Source organism: Mytilus trossulus, chromosome 12, assembly GCF_036588685.1.
Source record: "Mytilus trossulus isolate FHL-02 chromosome 12, PNRI_Mtr1.1.1.hap1, whole genome shotgun sequence".
Classification (NCBI taxonomy): domain Eukaryota; kingdom Metazoa; phylum Mollusca; class Bivalvia; order Mytilida; family Mytilidae; genus Mytilus; species Mytilus trossulus.
The window spans coordinates 48504105-48522376 of NC_086384.1; the positions used below are offsets into that span (position 1 = coordinate 48504105).

The 18272-nt window shown below is 32.7% G+C and overlaps 1 protein-coding gene across 1 annotated transcript; it reads right to left on the bottom strand.

Moving 5' to 3' along the window:
- Positions 1–1836: 1836 nt before the first annotated feature.
- On the bottom strand, positions 1837–18037 carry LOC134692740 (sialin-like). The gene is made up of 11 exons (XM_063553250.1): positions 17735–18037; positions 15280–15494; positions 14230–14463; positions 13227–13314; positions 12712–12807; positions 10542–10672; positions 9436–9585; positions 7343–7475; positions 4338–4488; positions 3389–3479; positions 1837–2057 (listed from the first exon to the last, which is right to left on the bottom strand). Exons 1-11 carry the CDS (start codon positions 17778–17780, stop codon positions 1908–1910), a joined length of 1485 nt encoding a protein of 494 aa, XP_063409320.1. The 5' UTR covers positions 17781–18037; the 3' UTR covers positions 1837–1907.
- Positions 18038–18272: the final 235 nt, after the last annotated feature.

Below are 18272 nucleotides of genomic sequence, written 5' to 3' on the forward strand. Positions count from 1 at the left end.
TTCAGTATCTGTTTTTTAACAGATCTACATGTATAAGCAAAAATATAAACGTCAGTTCCATCTGGCATTTTTACACTGCCATGTTCAGAAATACATTCGGTGTTCATTGGTTTTTGATACTGTAAACCAACTTATTTTCGCCGATTTATTTTTGCGACATTTGCGAGTAGAAAAATAACACGATTATAAATCGTTGCGAATATGTAAAACTATTCAACTATATTTATTTCGAGTTAATTTGTTAATCGCGAAATTAAATCGCTACGAAAAGGGATTGAAAAATATTATCGCCAAATATCCGCGAAAATAAGTTTGTTTACAGTATACTCCTCTCCATTTCAAAGATATTGTTACTTATCTGTTCTATAAACAATACTTTTCAAAATTGCACTGATGATTGTATTTGTCGATTTAAAATATTAATAAATTTTGTATTTTTTTCTGGCCATTTTCCCTATTCGTTTATTGGGACCTTTATTCCCTGTTTTTTTGTTTTTTTTTTAAATTAAGCACCCTTTATCGTTTTTCCAATTTTTTTTTAATTTTCTTTTAATTCTATTGACCTATTCACTTACATTCTTCTTTATTTAGTAAACACCGATGAGACTCTGGTAAAAATCGTACTCTATAAAATTGCCTTCGGATTGTTTTGGATCCTTTTAAATTTGTAGTCAGCAAATTAATGTATTTAATTCTGAACTAAGAATGCTTTTGGTTATAAGTATATTATTATATTTCAAAGTCTAAGACTTTATTGTACGTAGTGGATACGTCCTGATTAAAACCATTGGTTTACGTCAAAGTAATAACATCTTTAACAAAGCCCCTGGCATGACAAATTAATACATCGATTGTCAACATATCTTTTGTTCAATTAATAGATCACGAGAAGCCAATGAAATAACGAGAAGTCGCCAAAGATTTATAATAGTTTAGTACATTAAGTTAAACATTTTAAAGACGGAAGCATGACTTTTTCTCTTAATTCAAACATAACTAACACTTTGACCAGAATTCTTCCCTGTTAGTAAACAATGCTGATCAAACTGTTAAGTAAGTCAATCTGATTACATTCAGCTCTTTTTTGTCAGTATACGCACTTTTCATGCGAAGTCAAACTGTAATTAGATTTCCTCTGGGCAAATAACCACATGTATCCATACACAATACTATTCAGATTTCGCATCTTTCGATGTTCCTCTTCCTGTTTAACAAAAAAACTCGGCATCTTTAAAAAGACATGCAGACGCATATAGCGGGGTTATAATTAGTGAGCTATACCTCAGATATCATCTTGTTCACGTAGGCTCTGTAATAAACGTACTTAGATCTGGACTATCATACTATTAGTATAAAAGTCCCTGCTTAGTTGAACAGGCCAAAATAAACTCTATTACGCCTCTTTATTGATGTGGCGTCTTTGTAATGCTTCGAATTTAATTATAAATAAATCTGCAGTTTTCAGATATTTACTTACACACTGCATTATTTTTATCTTTATATACCAAACATTATGTATGTCAGATAAGAATTTTTCAGGCTTGTTCCAAGGAAAACTATAGATCTTGCAAATGCTTATTAAAACGTTAAAGTAGATTCCTGGTATATATCGCCATCTTGGATTGAATTCCAGTACAAAATCGGGCTAGTTATTTCCCCAGATCTGCAAATTTGGAGACAGATTTGCCATTTATTGCATAGACTGTTTATTTATAAGGAAAACTTGATGATTTATTGCATACCTTAAAGTATTTAACCTAATATCAAACTTTTTGTGTTTTTAGAATAACTTTTTTTCAAATAATCCATTCAAGGGAAGATAAGAAATTCATTAAAAAAGTCAAACAAACTCTTTAATAAAAAAAATAACGAAATAACAAGTAAATGCCTAGCAGTAACAGCTTTTTTTAAATGAACAATTCAGTCTCTTTCAGATTTTCCTTATCCAATGCCCAAGGCTGAATTTCCCCTCTAGCTATACAACAATATATAATAGCACCAAGTACATAAAACGCTGCTGTGACGTAAAAAACATTCCTCCATTCTTCAGAAGTATCCTACAATACAAAGAAAATCGAATGAAATGTGTATGCATCAATTTTCTCATGGCTAAAAGGAGTAGGTCCGGTAAGACCTCTTTTTGGCCCCAAAATATAGCGGTTTTACAAAATTGTTAAAATGTAAACTTTTACTTAGTTATTGGATAGTAGAATGGTTCTGCTATATAAATATGGGCTGTTTGTGACAATGCAATGCACATATATAGGGTACTAGCACCATGAAGTCGTGCTAAATTACTGAAATCTTCACAATTCCAGCATTTTAGTTAATTTTTAGACGGTTTCCGGGTAAAACGAAAGTGGCCGCATTCGTGTTCATCCAAAATATTGAAATGGAAGTTGTATTTGATGATAATACATAACATATGTAAAGATTGAGGATGAACACGGATGCGGCCACTTTCGTTTTTGACAAAAACCATCAGGAAAGTGACATTTTTTCGGATATGTGGTAGATTTTTCATATTTGAGCTTGAATCGGATCGTTTTTAATGACTTAATAAGTTAAAATCTTGCACATAAATTAATTGAATCATATGAAATAGACACTTAAGTGTTTAAAAAGTGGTCAAAATCTTTCGTCAGATGAAACTGAAATTTGAGGCCAAAATCGGTCCTTACCGGACCTACTCCTTTGCGTTAAATCCACAATTGACATGTGGCAACACAGAATTGAACCGACAATCACAATTTATTATAATTTATACAAAACAGACGATGACAATTCTTATTTCTTACACATTATAAAGCAGATATTGTACCCACATATACTAATTAATACCTACATTAAAAACACCATAAAATGTATTTATAAAACTGTTTTCTTAATAGAAATATTATTATATATATACATTTTTTTTTTAGCATCTCTTGTGTTTGAAAAACAATATACAATCCGGATTTTCACAATTTTAAATTTTATGATTCGAACCAAGCTCATAGAAAGTGACGTTAGACTAGAACATTAATTTACTCGCCAGTTAAACAGCCGAAGGTGAGTAGTTGTCTCCAGTCACTGCGATTTACTTTGTATGTTTTGTCCACACATCGTTGTCAAGATAATGGAACCTGATGCGATTGTCATACAAGTGAGATATTTAGCTAGATATAAAACAAGATTTAATCTTCCATTTTCTACATGAGAATCTGCTTGTACCAAGTCAGAAATATGACAGTTTTTATCAATTCGTTTTGATGTGTTTGAGCTTTCATTGTCATTTGATTATGTAATTTCCGTTTCGAACTTGTGACGGAGTTCAGTATTTTTGTGATTTTACTTTTTACTTCACAAATAAAAACTGGCCGTCGTGACAATAAGACAGTCTTACATTTGGGGTCAGTTCCCCGGCTATGACAGGCGCAACCATACCAGGTATAGTTGCAATAGTATTAGTTATACCATACAATATACCTCCATATCTGTAATAAAACAATAGTTATATTTTATACCAGGAAATAAACAGGTAAATCAAGGGATACAATCAAAATCACGTGATGGATATACACACACCGGAAGTTACAGGCGAACTCGCCGCTTGAAAGGTTAGTAGTTGCATGTTCTTGTTTATATCAATTAAATTTTGATTAATAAGTTGACACACCGTGTGTCGGATAGTATGTAGTTTTAAAACACAATTGTTTTTGCTAGAAATCGTGCAGTTATTGCAAACACTTCGACACAGTTCCAAATTTTCGACGGATAACTGTGTCGAAGTGTTAGCATTAACTGCACGCTTTCCAGCAAGGATAATTGTGTATTTCAAACTAGATAGTATCCGACATTCGGTGCACTTCCTTATTTATTAAATTTTATTAATATAAACAAGTAAATACGACTACTTACCTTTCAAGCGGTCGGCTCGCCTGTTACTTCCGGTGTGTGTATATCCATCACGTGATTTTGATTGTACCCCTTGTAAATGTAATCTACAAAGCTGAACAATGAAGACTCTATTTTACCGTCAGAAAATGTTGCTGGATTATTTTTCTGTTGTGAATACAAGTATCGTTAACGTTTAACACGAATTGTCAGTCTTTTATAATAAATAAGATAATTGTACCATACCTACTCATATAAGAAGAACACAGAAAAATAGATTACAAAATTTGTAAAAACATTACTGTACTTCCTGTTTCTTTAATTATTCAATTTGTATAACTCCGGCTATAGTCAAATGCATACTATACATTTTGAAAAGACTATCCTAACTACTATTTCAATATATCATTATGGATTTCATATATGTAGTGTACTAGAAAATTCGACTATGCACTTACTTAGGAGCTATGTCTATATGATTGACAGCATAACCAGCCCGCTCAAAACCAGTAAATAATAATGCTAAACATAAAAACACTACGGCAAGTCCTCGCTTCTCACATTCAACGAAGCCAGTAGCTATAAGAAATATCCCTGCTCCAATAAATGCTGAAATAAATCACTCAAAATTTCAATTCAGTAAGCACACTGCCTAGGAGAAATCTTTTCTTCTTTTATAATATAATTTGTATAATATTTTAACTAGTATGATTGAAAAGATCTACAGATGCTGATTTCCCTTCAAATTTTCAATGGCTTATATCTCGAAATAAAGCACACGTTTCTTTCATTATTGTCTGCCCTTTAGCTTCTTTATTTATATACAATAATTCGATAACAGTTTATATAAAGCTTGTTATTTTCACATAGAGGAGCGAACATATACGCGATCAGCGACCTTGGCTTTATGATTGCAACCATTTTTAATAGTTTAATGATGCAGAGGTACCTGTGGCGAACCACAAATATTTCTACAAGAAAGAAAACTGGCAAGCATTGTCTATTAAGATCGAAGTCAAACACACCTCACATTGCTGACATCAACGTTAACAAAAAAAGTGATAATTAGGATGGAATATCTAGACAACTTGGCTATCGCCTCTCGCTAAAAATTGTCAATTCTCAATTATTTTCAGTGTATTATAATCTCATATCCTATCTTGATATTAAGCCTTGAAAGCTAGCATTCGCTATAAGTAAAACATACGTGACAACCATGCAATTTACAAACTGCTTCAGAAGTTATATATTTATTGTCGTTTAAGACGAAGATGCATATTTAGATCAATTATTAGACATTTAAGGAAGTATAATAATGATATGATTAGGAGCTGATGGCATATTTTGGAACTCCTTTTGTTTTTTCCCAAGATTTTAAGCAGAATCTAGATTTTTCATCTTCATCTTTCGATTTGAAGCCCAAAAAATACCAATGCAAATATATGGTAAAAGGACCATTTGATATTCTGGGGGGAGGAGGATTTTGAAAATAAATCACAAAAATAAATGCTTTGTTCTGTGATAGTTTGAAAATAAATTACCTGACTTGCAATGTATTGAAAATAAAAACTCAGCAGGTCTAATCAAAAGTATGAGATAGCACCAGATTCTTCATAAATTCATCTCCCCCCCCCCCAAAAAAAAATCGTGAAACCATTCCCATTTTTTTTTTTAATAATAAAAGTAAAAATATCATATTGGTTTCATTTACTTGAGGTATATTGACTCAGGAAACCTTACCTCACTTTTATTTTAACAGTGCCATAATTTCAATACCAAACGCTCGTCTCCATATAAAATCTTGTTCGTGGCAAGTGCCTTGCAAGAAGCAAGTTCTGTTTTCTCTTAGACGTAACCCTGATTTTTCAGGATCAATGTTTCTTATTTATTTGTCTTTTTTTCATTGATTGCCCTTCTGTATTCTGTGAGTGTTGCATTCCTTATGTAGTCTAGTAATTTTGTTATGAACTTGATCATGAGTTTAAAAAAAAAACCAGCAGGCACAGACTTAACTATGTGAATTCTTTTTTTGCTTTATCATGCACATTGGTCTTTTGATGTTGTCCCTAGAAGCTTAAGTCTTACACTGAATTTATACATTTTGCTTTAAGACCAAAATATTGTCAAAAAACTATTTAAGCCATACTTTCATTTTCAGATTAAGAAAGGGTCTTTTGGAACACCCAGCAAGCATGATTCTGCATCATTTATTCTATAGCTTTTTGGGCCTTCAGTGGCTCCAAAACCCTTAAAAAAAATGTTGCCACGCTCCGCTCAGCGAAATGTTTTCCAATTGAATACTTTTATAATATGCAACCAAACTTTAATACTATATAAAAAAGAAGATGTGATATGATTGCCAATGAGACAACTATCCACAAAATACCAAAATGACACAAACATTAACAATTATAGGTCACCGTACGGCCTTTAACAATGAGCAAAGCCCAAACCGCATATAGTCAGCTATAAAAGGCCCCAATAAGACAATGTAAAACAATTTAAGCGAGAAAACTAACGGCCTTATTTATGTTAAAAAAATGAACGAAAAACAAACATGTTACACATAAACAAACGACAACCACTGAATTACAGGCTCCTGTCTTGGGACAGGCACATACATAAATAATGTGGCGGGGTTAAACATTTTAGCGGGATCCCATCCCTCATCTAACCTGGGACAGTGGTATAACAGTACAACATAAGAACTATAAAAATTAGTTGAAAAAGGCTGAACTCATCAGATAGACAAAAAATAAAAGTGGCCGTGGCCGGGTACTTATACATCCCGACACAAAAAGACACAATGAACAGATCTGAGATTACTCGCAGTTATCTGACAGCTAGTTCAAAGCCATTAACAACTAATAAAAAATCATGCCTCTAAGACAAAGCAATCAATCCGTACACATCCAACTTACAATGTATGTAAGCCATCACATGTATAAAATGCAGTTCGGAATATAAAAGATTCTTTTCTGCAGAGTAGGATGATTTAGGGTTTCAACTTTGGATGGGGTAAAATGTTTTAAGAATAATGCCCTTAAAATGAAGATTAGAGAATAACGGGCCCAAAAAAATAAAGATTAGAGAAAAAAGGGGTTAATTTTTTTGAAGATTTGAGAAAAAAAAGGGTTATTTTTCTTAAGATTAGAGAAAAAAGGGGTTAAAATTAAATGTTTACAGAATAACAGACCCTCCACCCCCCATCCAGACTGAAAAATCTTGCTTAAATAGTGCAGAAAATGAATAATCTGTACTCTTAGTTTACAAAAATAATAACCGATCAAAAACAAATCCTCATGCCCCCCCCCCCCCCCCACACACACACCCAATAACAAATGGTCGTATTTATTTAGCCTATTTGTTCATAACTAAAGCTCCTCGGACTTGAATTTTAATTTTAAAAAATCTAGCATTTTTTTTATTTCACCTAAGCACATTCCTTAACCTAAATGTCTACCTGCTGTTTGAAAAGATCGTCTTGTTTGTGTTGTTGTTAAAATTTCTCTACTTCTTAGGAAATCAGCTATATGTGCTGTTGTAAAGGCCATGAAGGCACCACATATATAAGGTATTGCAGATAATGCACCATTCTGCAATATAAAAGAATATTGAATGGCAGTTAGGAAAATCTTAAAAACATAATACGAAAGGAATGCACATGTTGACGTGTTAAACATACAACCAACTCGTAATTAAAAGTCCAGGAATACAACAAGTGTTTAATGAATGACAATAATTTATTTGATTTTATTGAACCATAAAACTAATTTTTGACTCTTCACATTGAATAATCCGCGAAGTGGATTATGTAAAATGTGAAGAGTCAAAAATTAGTTTTATGGTTCAATAAAATCAAAATAAATTATTGCCATTCATTATAAATAAATTTCTATCAAAAATAAGGCTCAAAGAACTTTTTATATTATTTATCTTGACAATAACAACATACACACATGTTGGCGTATGAATACACAACGCCAGAGTGGGCGTGTCGCCATCAAAATTGATAACATTGAAAATAAAACTAATAATTTTAACCAATCAGTTGACAGTAAATACACCAAATTTATTTATATAGGTATGTTACAGAACCAATAAGCAATAAAACCTAACACTACCATGCTGCTGACAAAGTCTTAGAAGTGTACTTCAGAAACGTGTGACAAAGTTCATTTTACATAAAGTAAGTATGTGGTATCAAGTTTCAAGTTGGTGTCTGAACGTTCTGGAAAGAGGTCACACATTACATCTCATCTCGGACAAGCTAAATATGAAGTCATTTTCGTAGGACACATGCGACAACATAGTTGTTGCATGAACAGATTGACGAATAAAAAGATGGACACGACTAATAAAACCTATACCCCACTCCTAGAAGGGCGTAAGGTGGGTTATTATAAAAATAGCAATTAACCTAATTATTTATTATTGTGACATGTGTTTGTCACCAAATATTATAACCAGATGCTCGAAGTTCTGAAGTTGAAATGAGTTACATTTTCTTCCTAATTGTACCTCATTAAATAATGAGAGAAGTAAATATTGTGCTAATTTTGATATGTTGACAATTAAAGACCAGTTAGTTTGGTTAATGAGTAATGAGAACAAGGATATTTTGTATGAAATGTGTGATTTTATAAAACAAAATGAAAAATACTCATGATGCATACCATTGTTTGTATATTTTGTGTATTCTCTTTTTTCACTTAGAGCATTGGGACAGGTTGTACTAGAGGCTGCATCCAAATACAAATGTTTTTACGCAGAAATTTTACAAAATATATTACTATCACCTGCCCTTGGTGGCTCCTGTATTTGGATAACTACATTTTAATCTAATTTATTTGATTCAGCCACATGGAGGACTATAATATTGTAATTCTTTTTTCAGTATTAGTTTATGCTTGTGTTGTAAAATGTTTAAATTTTTCAGATTTCTGTGACAGGGTTTGAGTGTCCTTTAATCACCTGCCCTTGATGACTCCTGCATATGAACAACAATACTATTTGCTTATATGCATCAGCCACGAGGAAGGACTCAACTCAAAGTTGTTTTTTTCTATATAAATGGATGTGATGCTACTTCTGGTGCATGGTCAATAATCACTAAACATACAGGTTTTGATATGTGACTACATGTATTATTAACTCAATTTATATTTCATGTTTTTTTGTCAAACGTCTTTCTGTTTTTATTTTTGTTTATTGTCTATTGCAATTGTGCGATAAAAAAATCAATGTACTGATTATGCCCGTAATGGGTCCACTATTGGAAATAAAATATATCTAAATCTCTTATAATACAGAGAAATATAAAAACACCAACTGTAAGAAGAAATGTGATCGCATTGAAATTGTATCAATTGTACTTTTTATCAGACCAGCAACTGCTTTAATGTCAACTTTTATTGTAAATTACACATAATCAGAGGGATGAATTTTAAACTGAAAATGCGACGCACATCTTGCTTGTATTTTGCTTGCAGCGCTTTTAAAAAAAAACATTTTTTAGATTGATTTCATAAAAAGTAATTCAATTTACAGACTTACAGCTTTTATATCAAATTTTAAGACATTTTTCATAAATTCAGGAAGACTTGTCCATATGGTATATATTCCCCAGTTACTACATGTATGTCCGATAATAATTGCCCACAGTGGTACAGACTTCGCCATGGCAACCCAGGGAACCTTTCCTGTCTGCGAGTAGAAAAAGAAAAAATTAAACATTTAGGTTGTTTCTTTATAACATTATTGAATATTGTAAACAAACTTATTTTCGCGAGCGATTTATTTTCGCGACTTTCGCGAGAAGAAAAATAACGCGAATATAAATCGTCTCGAATAAGTAAATCTTTATTAATCTACATCAAGTAAATAAGAAAATCGCGAAATTTAAAAGCCGCGAAATGGACTAGAACTGGTATATCGCGAAATAAAGTATCCGCGAAAATAAGTTGGTTTACAGTAGTGCAACAAATGAGAAACAACTCATTTAAATATTATCATCAGAATTCATTACCTGAATTTTAGAATTATCCTTTGAGGAAATATTGCGATAAATACACAAAAATGATAATCACTAATCTTTAATTGAAATGACAAATAGGTAAGACCATGGATCCTAATACTTCTGTTTAAACGATAACATTATGTTGCATTCACTTGACTTGAGACACATTATATTATAATAGTCCATGTATGATTACTCTGACGTCCAACGGGTGTTTTGGCAGACACGCTGAAGCCCAATGGTTTCAACCGTTTCAAGCATATTAACTTCGGTGGATTTTTTTCACGTTTCCCCTCTATCATAGAAATAAATCAATAAGAACTAGATATCCTTCATGCATGTTGGACATCTTGTGTTTAATATTTGCGCAAGATATCTCGAGTTTCCTAGTTACTGACTCAATCTCTGCGTCGCATAACCAAATAGTATTGAAACATGCATGACATGCATACGAATGAATAAATTTACCTATATTTCTGTAAACTGTTGCGCATATGCGGTGAAAAAAATCAGGTTACTGACGAGAGAGCACAAGACTTAGTGATGTTGGCGAGACTTAATACATGTACTTGCATATTTAAGGTACGTTTCATATCTATAATTTTGGCACATTGTACACGTCTAACTTTATTAAACTACTAACCCTTTTATTTGCATTATATTCAATATTTGTGATGATGTAATTCCGTTCTACTACGCTGATTCTTGGATGATCATTCGGGGTGTCTCGGGTAAGGAGAAACCACAGAAAAACCCAGATCAAAGTCAAACCACCTTAAAATACACAATAACACAACAACCTTATTAAAATGATTTTAAAAAGAGCATAAAAATAACTACATGGCATGTATTTAGTTACCAAGTAGATAATGTTTTGTTTGTAAATACCTAGGTGTCTGTTGCAAGACATATTAAACCGTGTAAGAGCTAAACTCATGTGTGTTGTCACAGAACGTGTAATTAGATATATACATGTATATGTTCCAGACCATATGAGTATTTGGACCGTACGCGTACGGTCCGGACCGTAAACGTATACTCGTACGGTCCGACCATACGCGTACGGTCGGACCGTATGAGTATATGTAACAAAATATTTGTTCCGGCGTGACATTTGTTCCGCCGGAACAAATTTCATATGAAATATGTTCCACCGGAACTTATGTCACAAAAAATATGTTCCAGCACTATAAAATTTGTTCAGGAACTAATTTTTTAAACAAGTGTGAAATAAGTTCCGGAACAAAAATTACAACACCATGAGTTTTGTTCCAATACGAAAATTTAAAAGAAAAGGTGAAATAAGTTCCTGTGATATTAGTTTTGAACAAAGGTATTTTATAGAAATCAATGAAAATGTTCTGCTCGTACCTATTTCACAGAAAATAAGTACTGTGCTTGCATGGGGTACATTTGCAATTAAATGCATGACTGTAGGATGGAGATGAGAAATAAAAGTGATGATAATGTATCATAATTTGTATCTATGCTCAGGGACTAAACTTGGGAATTTCTAACTGGGAGCCCAGACCAGATATTTCATAATTATTTTCTATATGTTCAACTTAACTTTATCTGAAAGTTTAGGGGCCCAGCTCAAAATCTAGGAGCCATGGGCGACTGGGCTCCCTTTAAGTTTTTCCCCTGAATTTATTGTTTTATCCTTTATGTGGTATTCGACCTCCTTGTTTCCTGTTGATCTGTCATGGGGGTTATTATCATACATGTACTTAGCTATGGTCATTGCAGTTTTTAAAGAGTGTGTCTTTTGTTTCTTTGTCTTTTAAAAATAATTGATCAGTCACTTTGCCCTTTTTTAAAAAGTACAAATGTTCATCTTTAACTATGATACCTTTTTTTGGGGGAATGACTTTTATTATTATTTTTTATTCTACTTTTTCCTGGTTCATAATTGTCATTTTTAGTATTATTAATTGAGTATGTTATTTAACTTTTGCTGAACTCCACATGATTCGAATTGGATGTTTACACTTTTTATTTATTACATTATCAATATAATACAGACTAAATACATGTTTTTTATAATGACATTAAACTGACTGATGACAAGTGCTCAGTATATAAGATAACTTGTTTAACCAGTGGAACATATTTCATAGACAAGGAACTTATTTCACCAGGTTAGGAACAAATCTCACAAATCCAGAACTTATTTCACCAGGTAAGGAACAAATCTCACAAACATGGAACTTATTTCACTAGGTAAGGAACAATTTTGACCAACCCAGCTAGAACTTATTTCACCAGGTAAAGTGTGGAACTTATTTCATATAGATGGAACAAATTATATAGAAATTGTCTGTGTAAAAAGTTCTCCCGGAACAAATTACCTGTGAAATTAGGTCCACTGGAACTTTTTTCACAGGAACAAATTTTGGCTCACATATACGCGTACGGTCCAGCTGACCATACATGTTACGGGATCATATGGGTTAAATTTAAACAAACATTTATCAAATCTTTATTTTAAGTTATATAATTGTTATAACTACAGCAAGAGATGAGTATGTGTACTGTATTTATATAACTTTTCACAATTGAGACCAGTCGTGCTTTTTATAAAGACGGTTGCAGGGATCTACTTCTACCGCTCCCAGGGTTCCCTAGTGTTTACGTTTAATTTATCTCTATGAAAGGTTTACGGACAAAATCAAGAGTTGGTTGGCCGATGTGGAATACTTGTGTCACATATGCCCACGGATATATTCCGATTGTCGAAACCACAATCCCGCCCCTTATAATAAACATAAACTTTTCTAAAGTTCTTTTTCTTACTAAAGGTAAACGTTCACCTGTTAAGTAAAATATGGAACCCCATCCGTTGTCGAATCCTGATTCACATAAAACACCAGACACAGAAAATGTAACTACTGTCCCTAACATAGAACCTGAAAACAAAATTAATGTTGTCATTACACACATTCTGTTAATAGTTTCATAACATAAATATATACAGAAAACGTATCAAAAAAAATGTAGTTTAAAAAAAATGTGTTTTATAATGTCTCCGCAGGTAAACTGATTCTGTAAAAGTTAAAAATAAACTCTATCATACAAGTAATTGATACCAAATGTGCACTCAATTCTATGTATGACTTAAAAAGACGACCAAACATCTGTACTAGGAAGATATTTATAATATATTTTGTTTTTTATCAGGAGTAAATGGGGATTTAGCATAAAATGTCTTTCTAAACAAATAAATCACACACAAAGAAAACCAACAATCGGCCGACTGCAGATTCCGGAATTATTCCTTCTTTGTGTATGTATCGAGATATTCCGTATTGTAATAAATCTGACTTACCGACTTGATGGGAGGCTGTTAACTTTGTACGTTCCAGACGAGGACCCCATCTTCCCCACATCGATGTTGCTGAAGGGGAACAAGTTCCCTAAAAATAAACATTTTCTGAAACATATTGGTTTTTGTTCATTATACATGCATGTAGGTACATAAATTATGCCGTTAGTTTCTAGGTTTGAGTTGATTTATATTTGTAAATTCATGGCCTTTTATATCTGACGTTGTGGTATGGGCTTTGCTTATTGTTGAAGACCGTACTGTGACCTGTTGTTTATGACTGTGTCATTTATTCTCTCGTGGAGAGTTGTTTCATGTCAATTATATCACATCTTCTTATGTTTATATTTTCTGATGTTTATAAGCATGATAAGTGAAATAACAGAAACATTGATTTAGTCTGATGGTCTCTGTTTTAAATGCTCATGTTTCAAAATCTTCACTTTTTGAATTTAAAAGAGGGGACACGATAGAGTTAATGTTCCCTCAAAATTCCAAAACATTAACAATTAAGCGTTCTTTGTTTCCATATATGTTATCAATCAATAAATAAATTACATGCATGTTTCATTATAATACGTTATTTTCATTGGCTAACAGCAATCTAGCATACATGTACCACGTCATTTTGAAATTAATCTTCATTTCAAAATGAAATGCAACATTCATGATGACACGAGCTTGCACAAAAAGTTCACACGTAAACTTCGTAGAAATCGTGTTTTCATGATCCTAGCAAAAATGTTATTTTAAAGTATTGAATACTCCTTTTAGTAATTCTATATACTTGTAAACGCACTTCTTGTGCATTCTCGGATTTCACATATTTGGCTTTAGGTGTTTGTCATGAAACCAAATACAGAAAAGCGCTTCAGACAAAATACATTTCAATCTATTTTTCACTCCTAACCTTATAAAATTCCCCAATGACATTTTATAGTAATAAAAATTACCAATTTTCAAACTTGGTAGTTTTATATATAACATAAGTAAAATATAAACTTACCATTGCTAACCCACATATTACACGCAATATATACAACAGAATGATATTGGTTCTGGCACATACGGGAATTAAGACTGTTGCTATACCGGCTACAGCTAGAGCTGTACCATACACACGTCTGCCTCCAAACTTGTCTGCCAACCAACCGCCGGGAATTTGTGTTACAAAATACCCCCAGAAAAACGCAGACAGAAGTGACGACCTGGTTTCCCTATTCCAGTCGAATTCAGCTCTCTGTAAGATAATGTACAGTATTTCAAATACTGGATTCATATTCAACAACTCAGCTATATTCGAAACAATTTGCTGTACTCCGTCATGCGTAGTTGTGTTAAATTATTGTTTTGTTGTAAATGTTAATATATAAATCAGACACTTTTTTTTTTAGCATTATTAGCTTACCAAGTAAAAGGAAGCTATCACGTATGTCAATTGACTCGGGCACATACCTGTATTTTCAGAGAAGTCGAGTTGTTATTAAGTATCTAATTCTTGTTATCAATTTTGAAACCATTGATCCCAAAAGCGTTGCAGATAAGCAGCATATATCAATACATTGTCTTCAACATGTTTAATGTGATTAATTTTGAAAATAGCTCAACATACGTATTCACGACAAATACCGACCGTGCAAGTGTTGTATAGCCAGTCAATGTAGTTAAAAACTTCCATATTATACTACATGTAGAAGACAAATACGTTACCACACATGATACAAACAAAGGCACACACAGTAAAGGTATATACATGTATAAACGAATCCAAGGTGCCATAAAATTGGACAGCCTTTTGTTGATGATCCTGTCGTGTGATAGTCCGAGTCCTGGTAGATGTTTTTAATATATGACTTGTCCCGTAAGCATGGCAGTCCTTAAAGGCTGTCATATGAAGAGAGAAAAAGATCACAGCGAGTCAATCTTAAAAAAGGAAGTCAGGACATCAGGGCAATCGCGTACGAAGATGTTAAAGCACGAAGACCCTTGTTTCGTATATGCAAAAATAATGGAGCAATATAAACAATGTGATTGAATAAATAATAAAATTTCTCACCTCATTTGTATAATTTGCATATGCCAGTGCCCCGCATTGATCTTGTGTGGCGTTATTAGTCAATATCGACGACGTACTTGAATTATTCGTTGGTGATTTGGACATGCAAACGATGGCCACGCTGAAGTTCACTCTTAATGAGTATGCAAAGAAAAATCCCCAGAAGAACAGGTACGATAGTATCCATCTCTGCGAGCATAAGACCGGAAGGCTATCTAAAAATACGAAACTTCGTGTATATCAAGACAATATCAATCTCTGAGAGCATAAGACAGGAAGGCTATCTAAAAATGCAAAACTTCGTGTATATTAAGACAATAGCCATCTATGTGAGCATAAGACAAGAAGGCTTAACAAAAACCCGTAACTTTGTGTATACTATCATAAGACCCATCTCTTTGAGCATGAGAAAGGAAGTATATCTTAAAAAACGTAACTACGTGTACATTATAATTTTGGAGTTTAGTTTGAAGTCTATTATCACTGAATTAGTACCTAGTACAGATTTTTGTTTAGAGGCCACCTGAAGCACACCTCCGGGTGGAATTTTCTCGCTGTGTTGAAGACCCATTGGTAGCCTTCGGTTGTATTGTGCTCTTTGGTCGGGTTTTTGTCTCTGACATATTCTCCATTTTCATTCTCATCTTTATTATGAAAACCATCTCTGACATGTCTGAGATCATAAGATAGGAAGGGCCTAATGCATCTTAAAAACGTTACTTCGTGTACATTATGGCATGTAAAAACACATAACTGAGAGGTTGATAGAGAAGATTATTTCTGAAAAGAAAAAAATGATTTGTCAACCGAGACGAGATTGACTTTTTTCAAGTGGTAACAATCTGTTCTTTAACTCTTTCAGGTGTGTGTAGTTAAAATTACTGTACCGAATGTTCATTTACGCTTGGATTTTCAAGTTTAATGGATTTTTTTTTAATAAATGATTAATACGACATATGGTAGCATTCACAAAGTTTGAACGTAGAGTAGATGTTAAACTTGTAACACACAAATACATATTTGCAATTTAACATGAAGTACAATCATGATAGTAGTTCATTTTATTGTTCGTTAGAGAGTTTTTGGTCTTTGAATACTGCTTAATGTACTTGGTTATCTATGTGCCAACAGTTTGCTTTATTTTATATGTGTTCATTCTGTTTACAATTACTTGCAATCATCCGGATGTAGACTTATACGCATATGGGTATATCATTGTTATTCGGGTTTTATTTCATGAAGAAGGTGATGCGACTGTTATTTTTTTTTATATGTTAAAAAGGTCTACTGATGTGAACATCAGGAGTCGCACAAATCATCACGGTTCTCTTTATAACGCAATTTGCTGTTAAAGTACTGTAATAAATCAAAAACTGCAAGGCAACATGTTTAAATTGAGAGAAAATATGTGATATTTCATTTAGTTACATGTACGGTGCAGGTTAGAAATTAAAGATATAGCATACGTACATGTACATTGACGTAGAAAGTTAATAGATAAGATCAATTTCAAATAGAATACATGTCAGTTTAAATTAATAAATAAGCCATTTATTGTGTCCATGGATTACATGGGTACTAGTACTTGTGAAAAAAGACTCCTCCCCCTAAAAATAAATAAATAAAACAACCCCAAACCCAACCCAAAACGACAAAACAACAAAAATAAAGAATAAAAATCAAATGTCATTGGTCCTGTGGTCAGAACTGTTAATCAAGCAACGCGTTTGACACATTTTTAAACATGTTATAAAAGTCCCATGCAACCATATACATGCCATATATTCATTGAAAGTACCTCACTTCTTGTACGTAATTAAAAGACACTTTGAGTAAATTCCGAAAAAGTGTAGTTCAACATTTCACCACTTCCGAGCTTAATATTCTGTCTGTATAATTGTTATAGGACGTACTAACCAGATAGCCGCCACCTTTTTTAAGTTGAAAAATTATCAACATTTAGTACGTTGTTTCAATATTCTTCTTGCTATATATGAATTGTAAATAAATCGCGTTTTACACTTAATCAGCAACTCACACCTTAAAGTTTATCTTTAGCCATACAAGTTTAAGTGTGACTTTTTGTAGCATTTTTATTGACCCATTTCAATATCATGAATATGAAAGAATTTATAATCACTGGCATGACTGGCAATCATGGTCCTTCAACATGTTCAAGGCACTGAGACGAAACAAAATAACAGTTCATATAAAAAAAAGAATATGTTTAAGTTTGATTTCCAATTAAACAACTCTCACCGATAGCCCAAATGACTTTAATAGAAGTTAATAACTATACGTAAGCGTAAGACCTTCAACAGTGAGCAAAACGCATGTATACATTCATTTATACGTAAGGTACTTGCGGGAACATTTCCCATATTTCACAATACATCCGTGACTTATACAATGTATTCATGTAACTTCTAAAAATAAAATGTGCATTATTATTTACCTGTCTTCATTTCTTTTACCTCCTTATTATCACGATTTTTATCCATTTTCTCTTTGTTTACATGTATTTATAATATCTTTCACTGCACGTGTATGCATTAGTTGTTTACAATTATCGATCACGGCTTACACAGATCACGTCTCAATTACCAAATTAAAGAAATGCCATAAATACACTATCCGTTCGTGAAGATACATTTTGTACACAAGAAGTCATGTTGTAAATGTATAATTTACCACTGGCATTACAATTAGAGATAAAGGATTATTGTGTATTCGGTATTGATTTCCGGTACACACGTCAAGAAGATAACACGTGAGAATCGATATAAATACATGACATGAAACAAAACACGCGAAACGAAATTAGAAAAAAAAGAAAACATCTGTTGCAGTTTGCTGATTGTTTTAATTAAAATTGATAACAATTCATTGATAAAAATGTCCATTAAATGAATGGCTGTTATTTATTTTGAATTTATTGAACCATAAAATTATTTTTATCATGTGGTTCAATAAATTCAAAATAAATTATTGCC

Coding starts and splice junctions, on each gene's coding strand:
- LOC134692740 (XM_063553250.1), bottom strand. CDS start 17,780: ATGGATAAAAATCGTGATAATAAGGAGGTAAAAGAAATGAAGACAG. Junction 10,673..12,711: donor TTCCATATTTTACTTAACAG/GTGAACGTTTAC, acceptor GTGTATTTTAAG/GTGGTTTGACTTTGATCTGG. Junction 3,480..4,337: donor CATATAGACATAGCTCCTAA/GTAAGTGCATAG, acceptor GTTTTATTACAG/ATATGGAGGTATATTGTATG.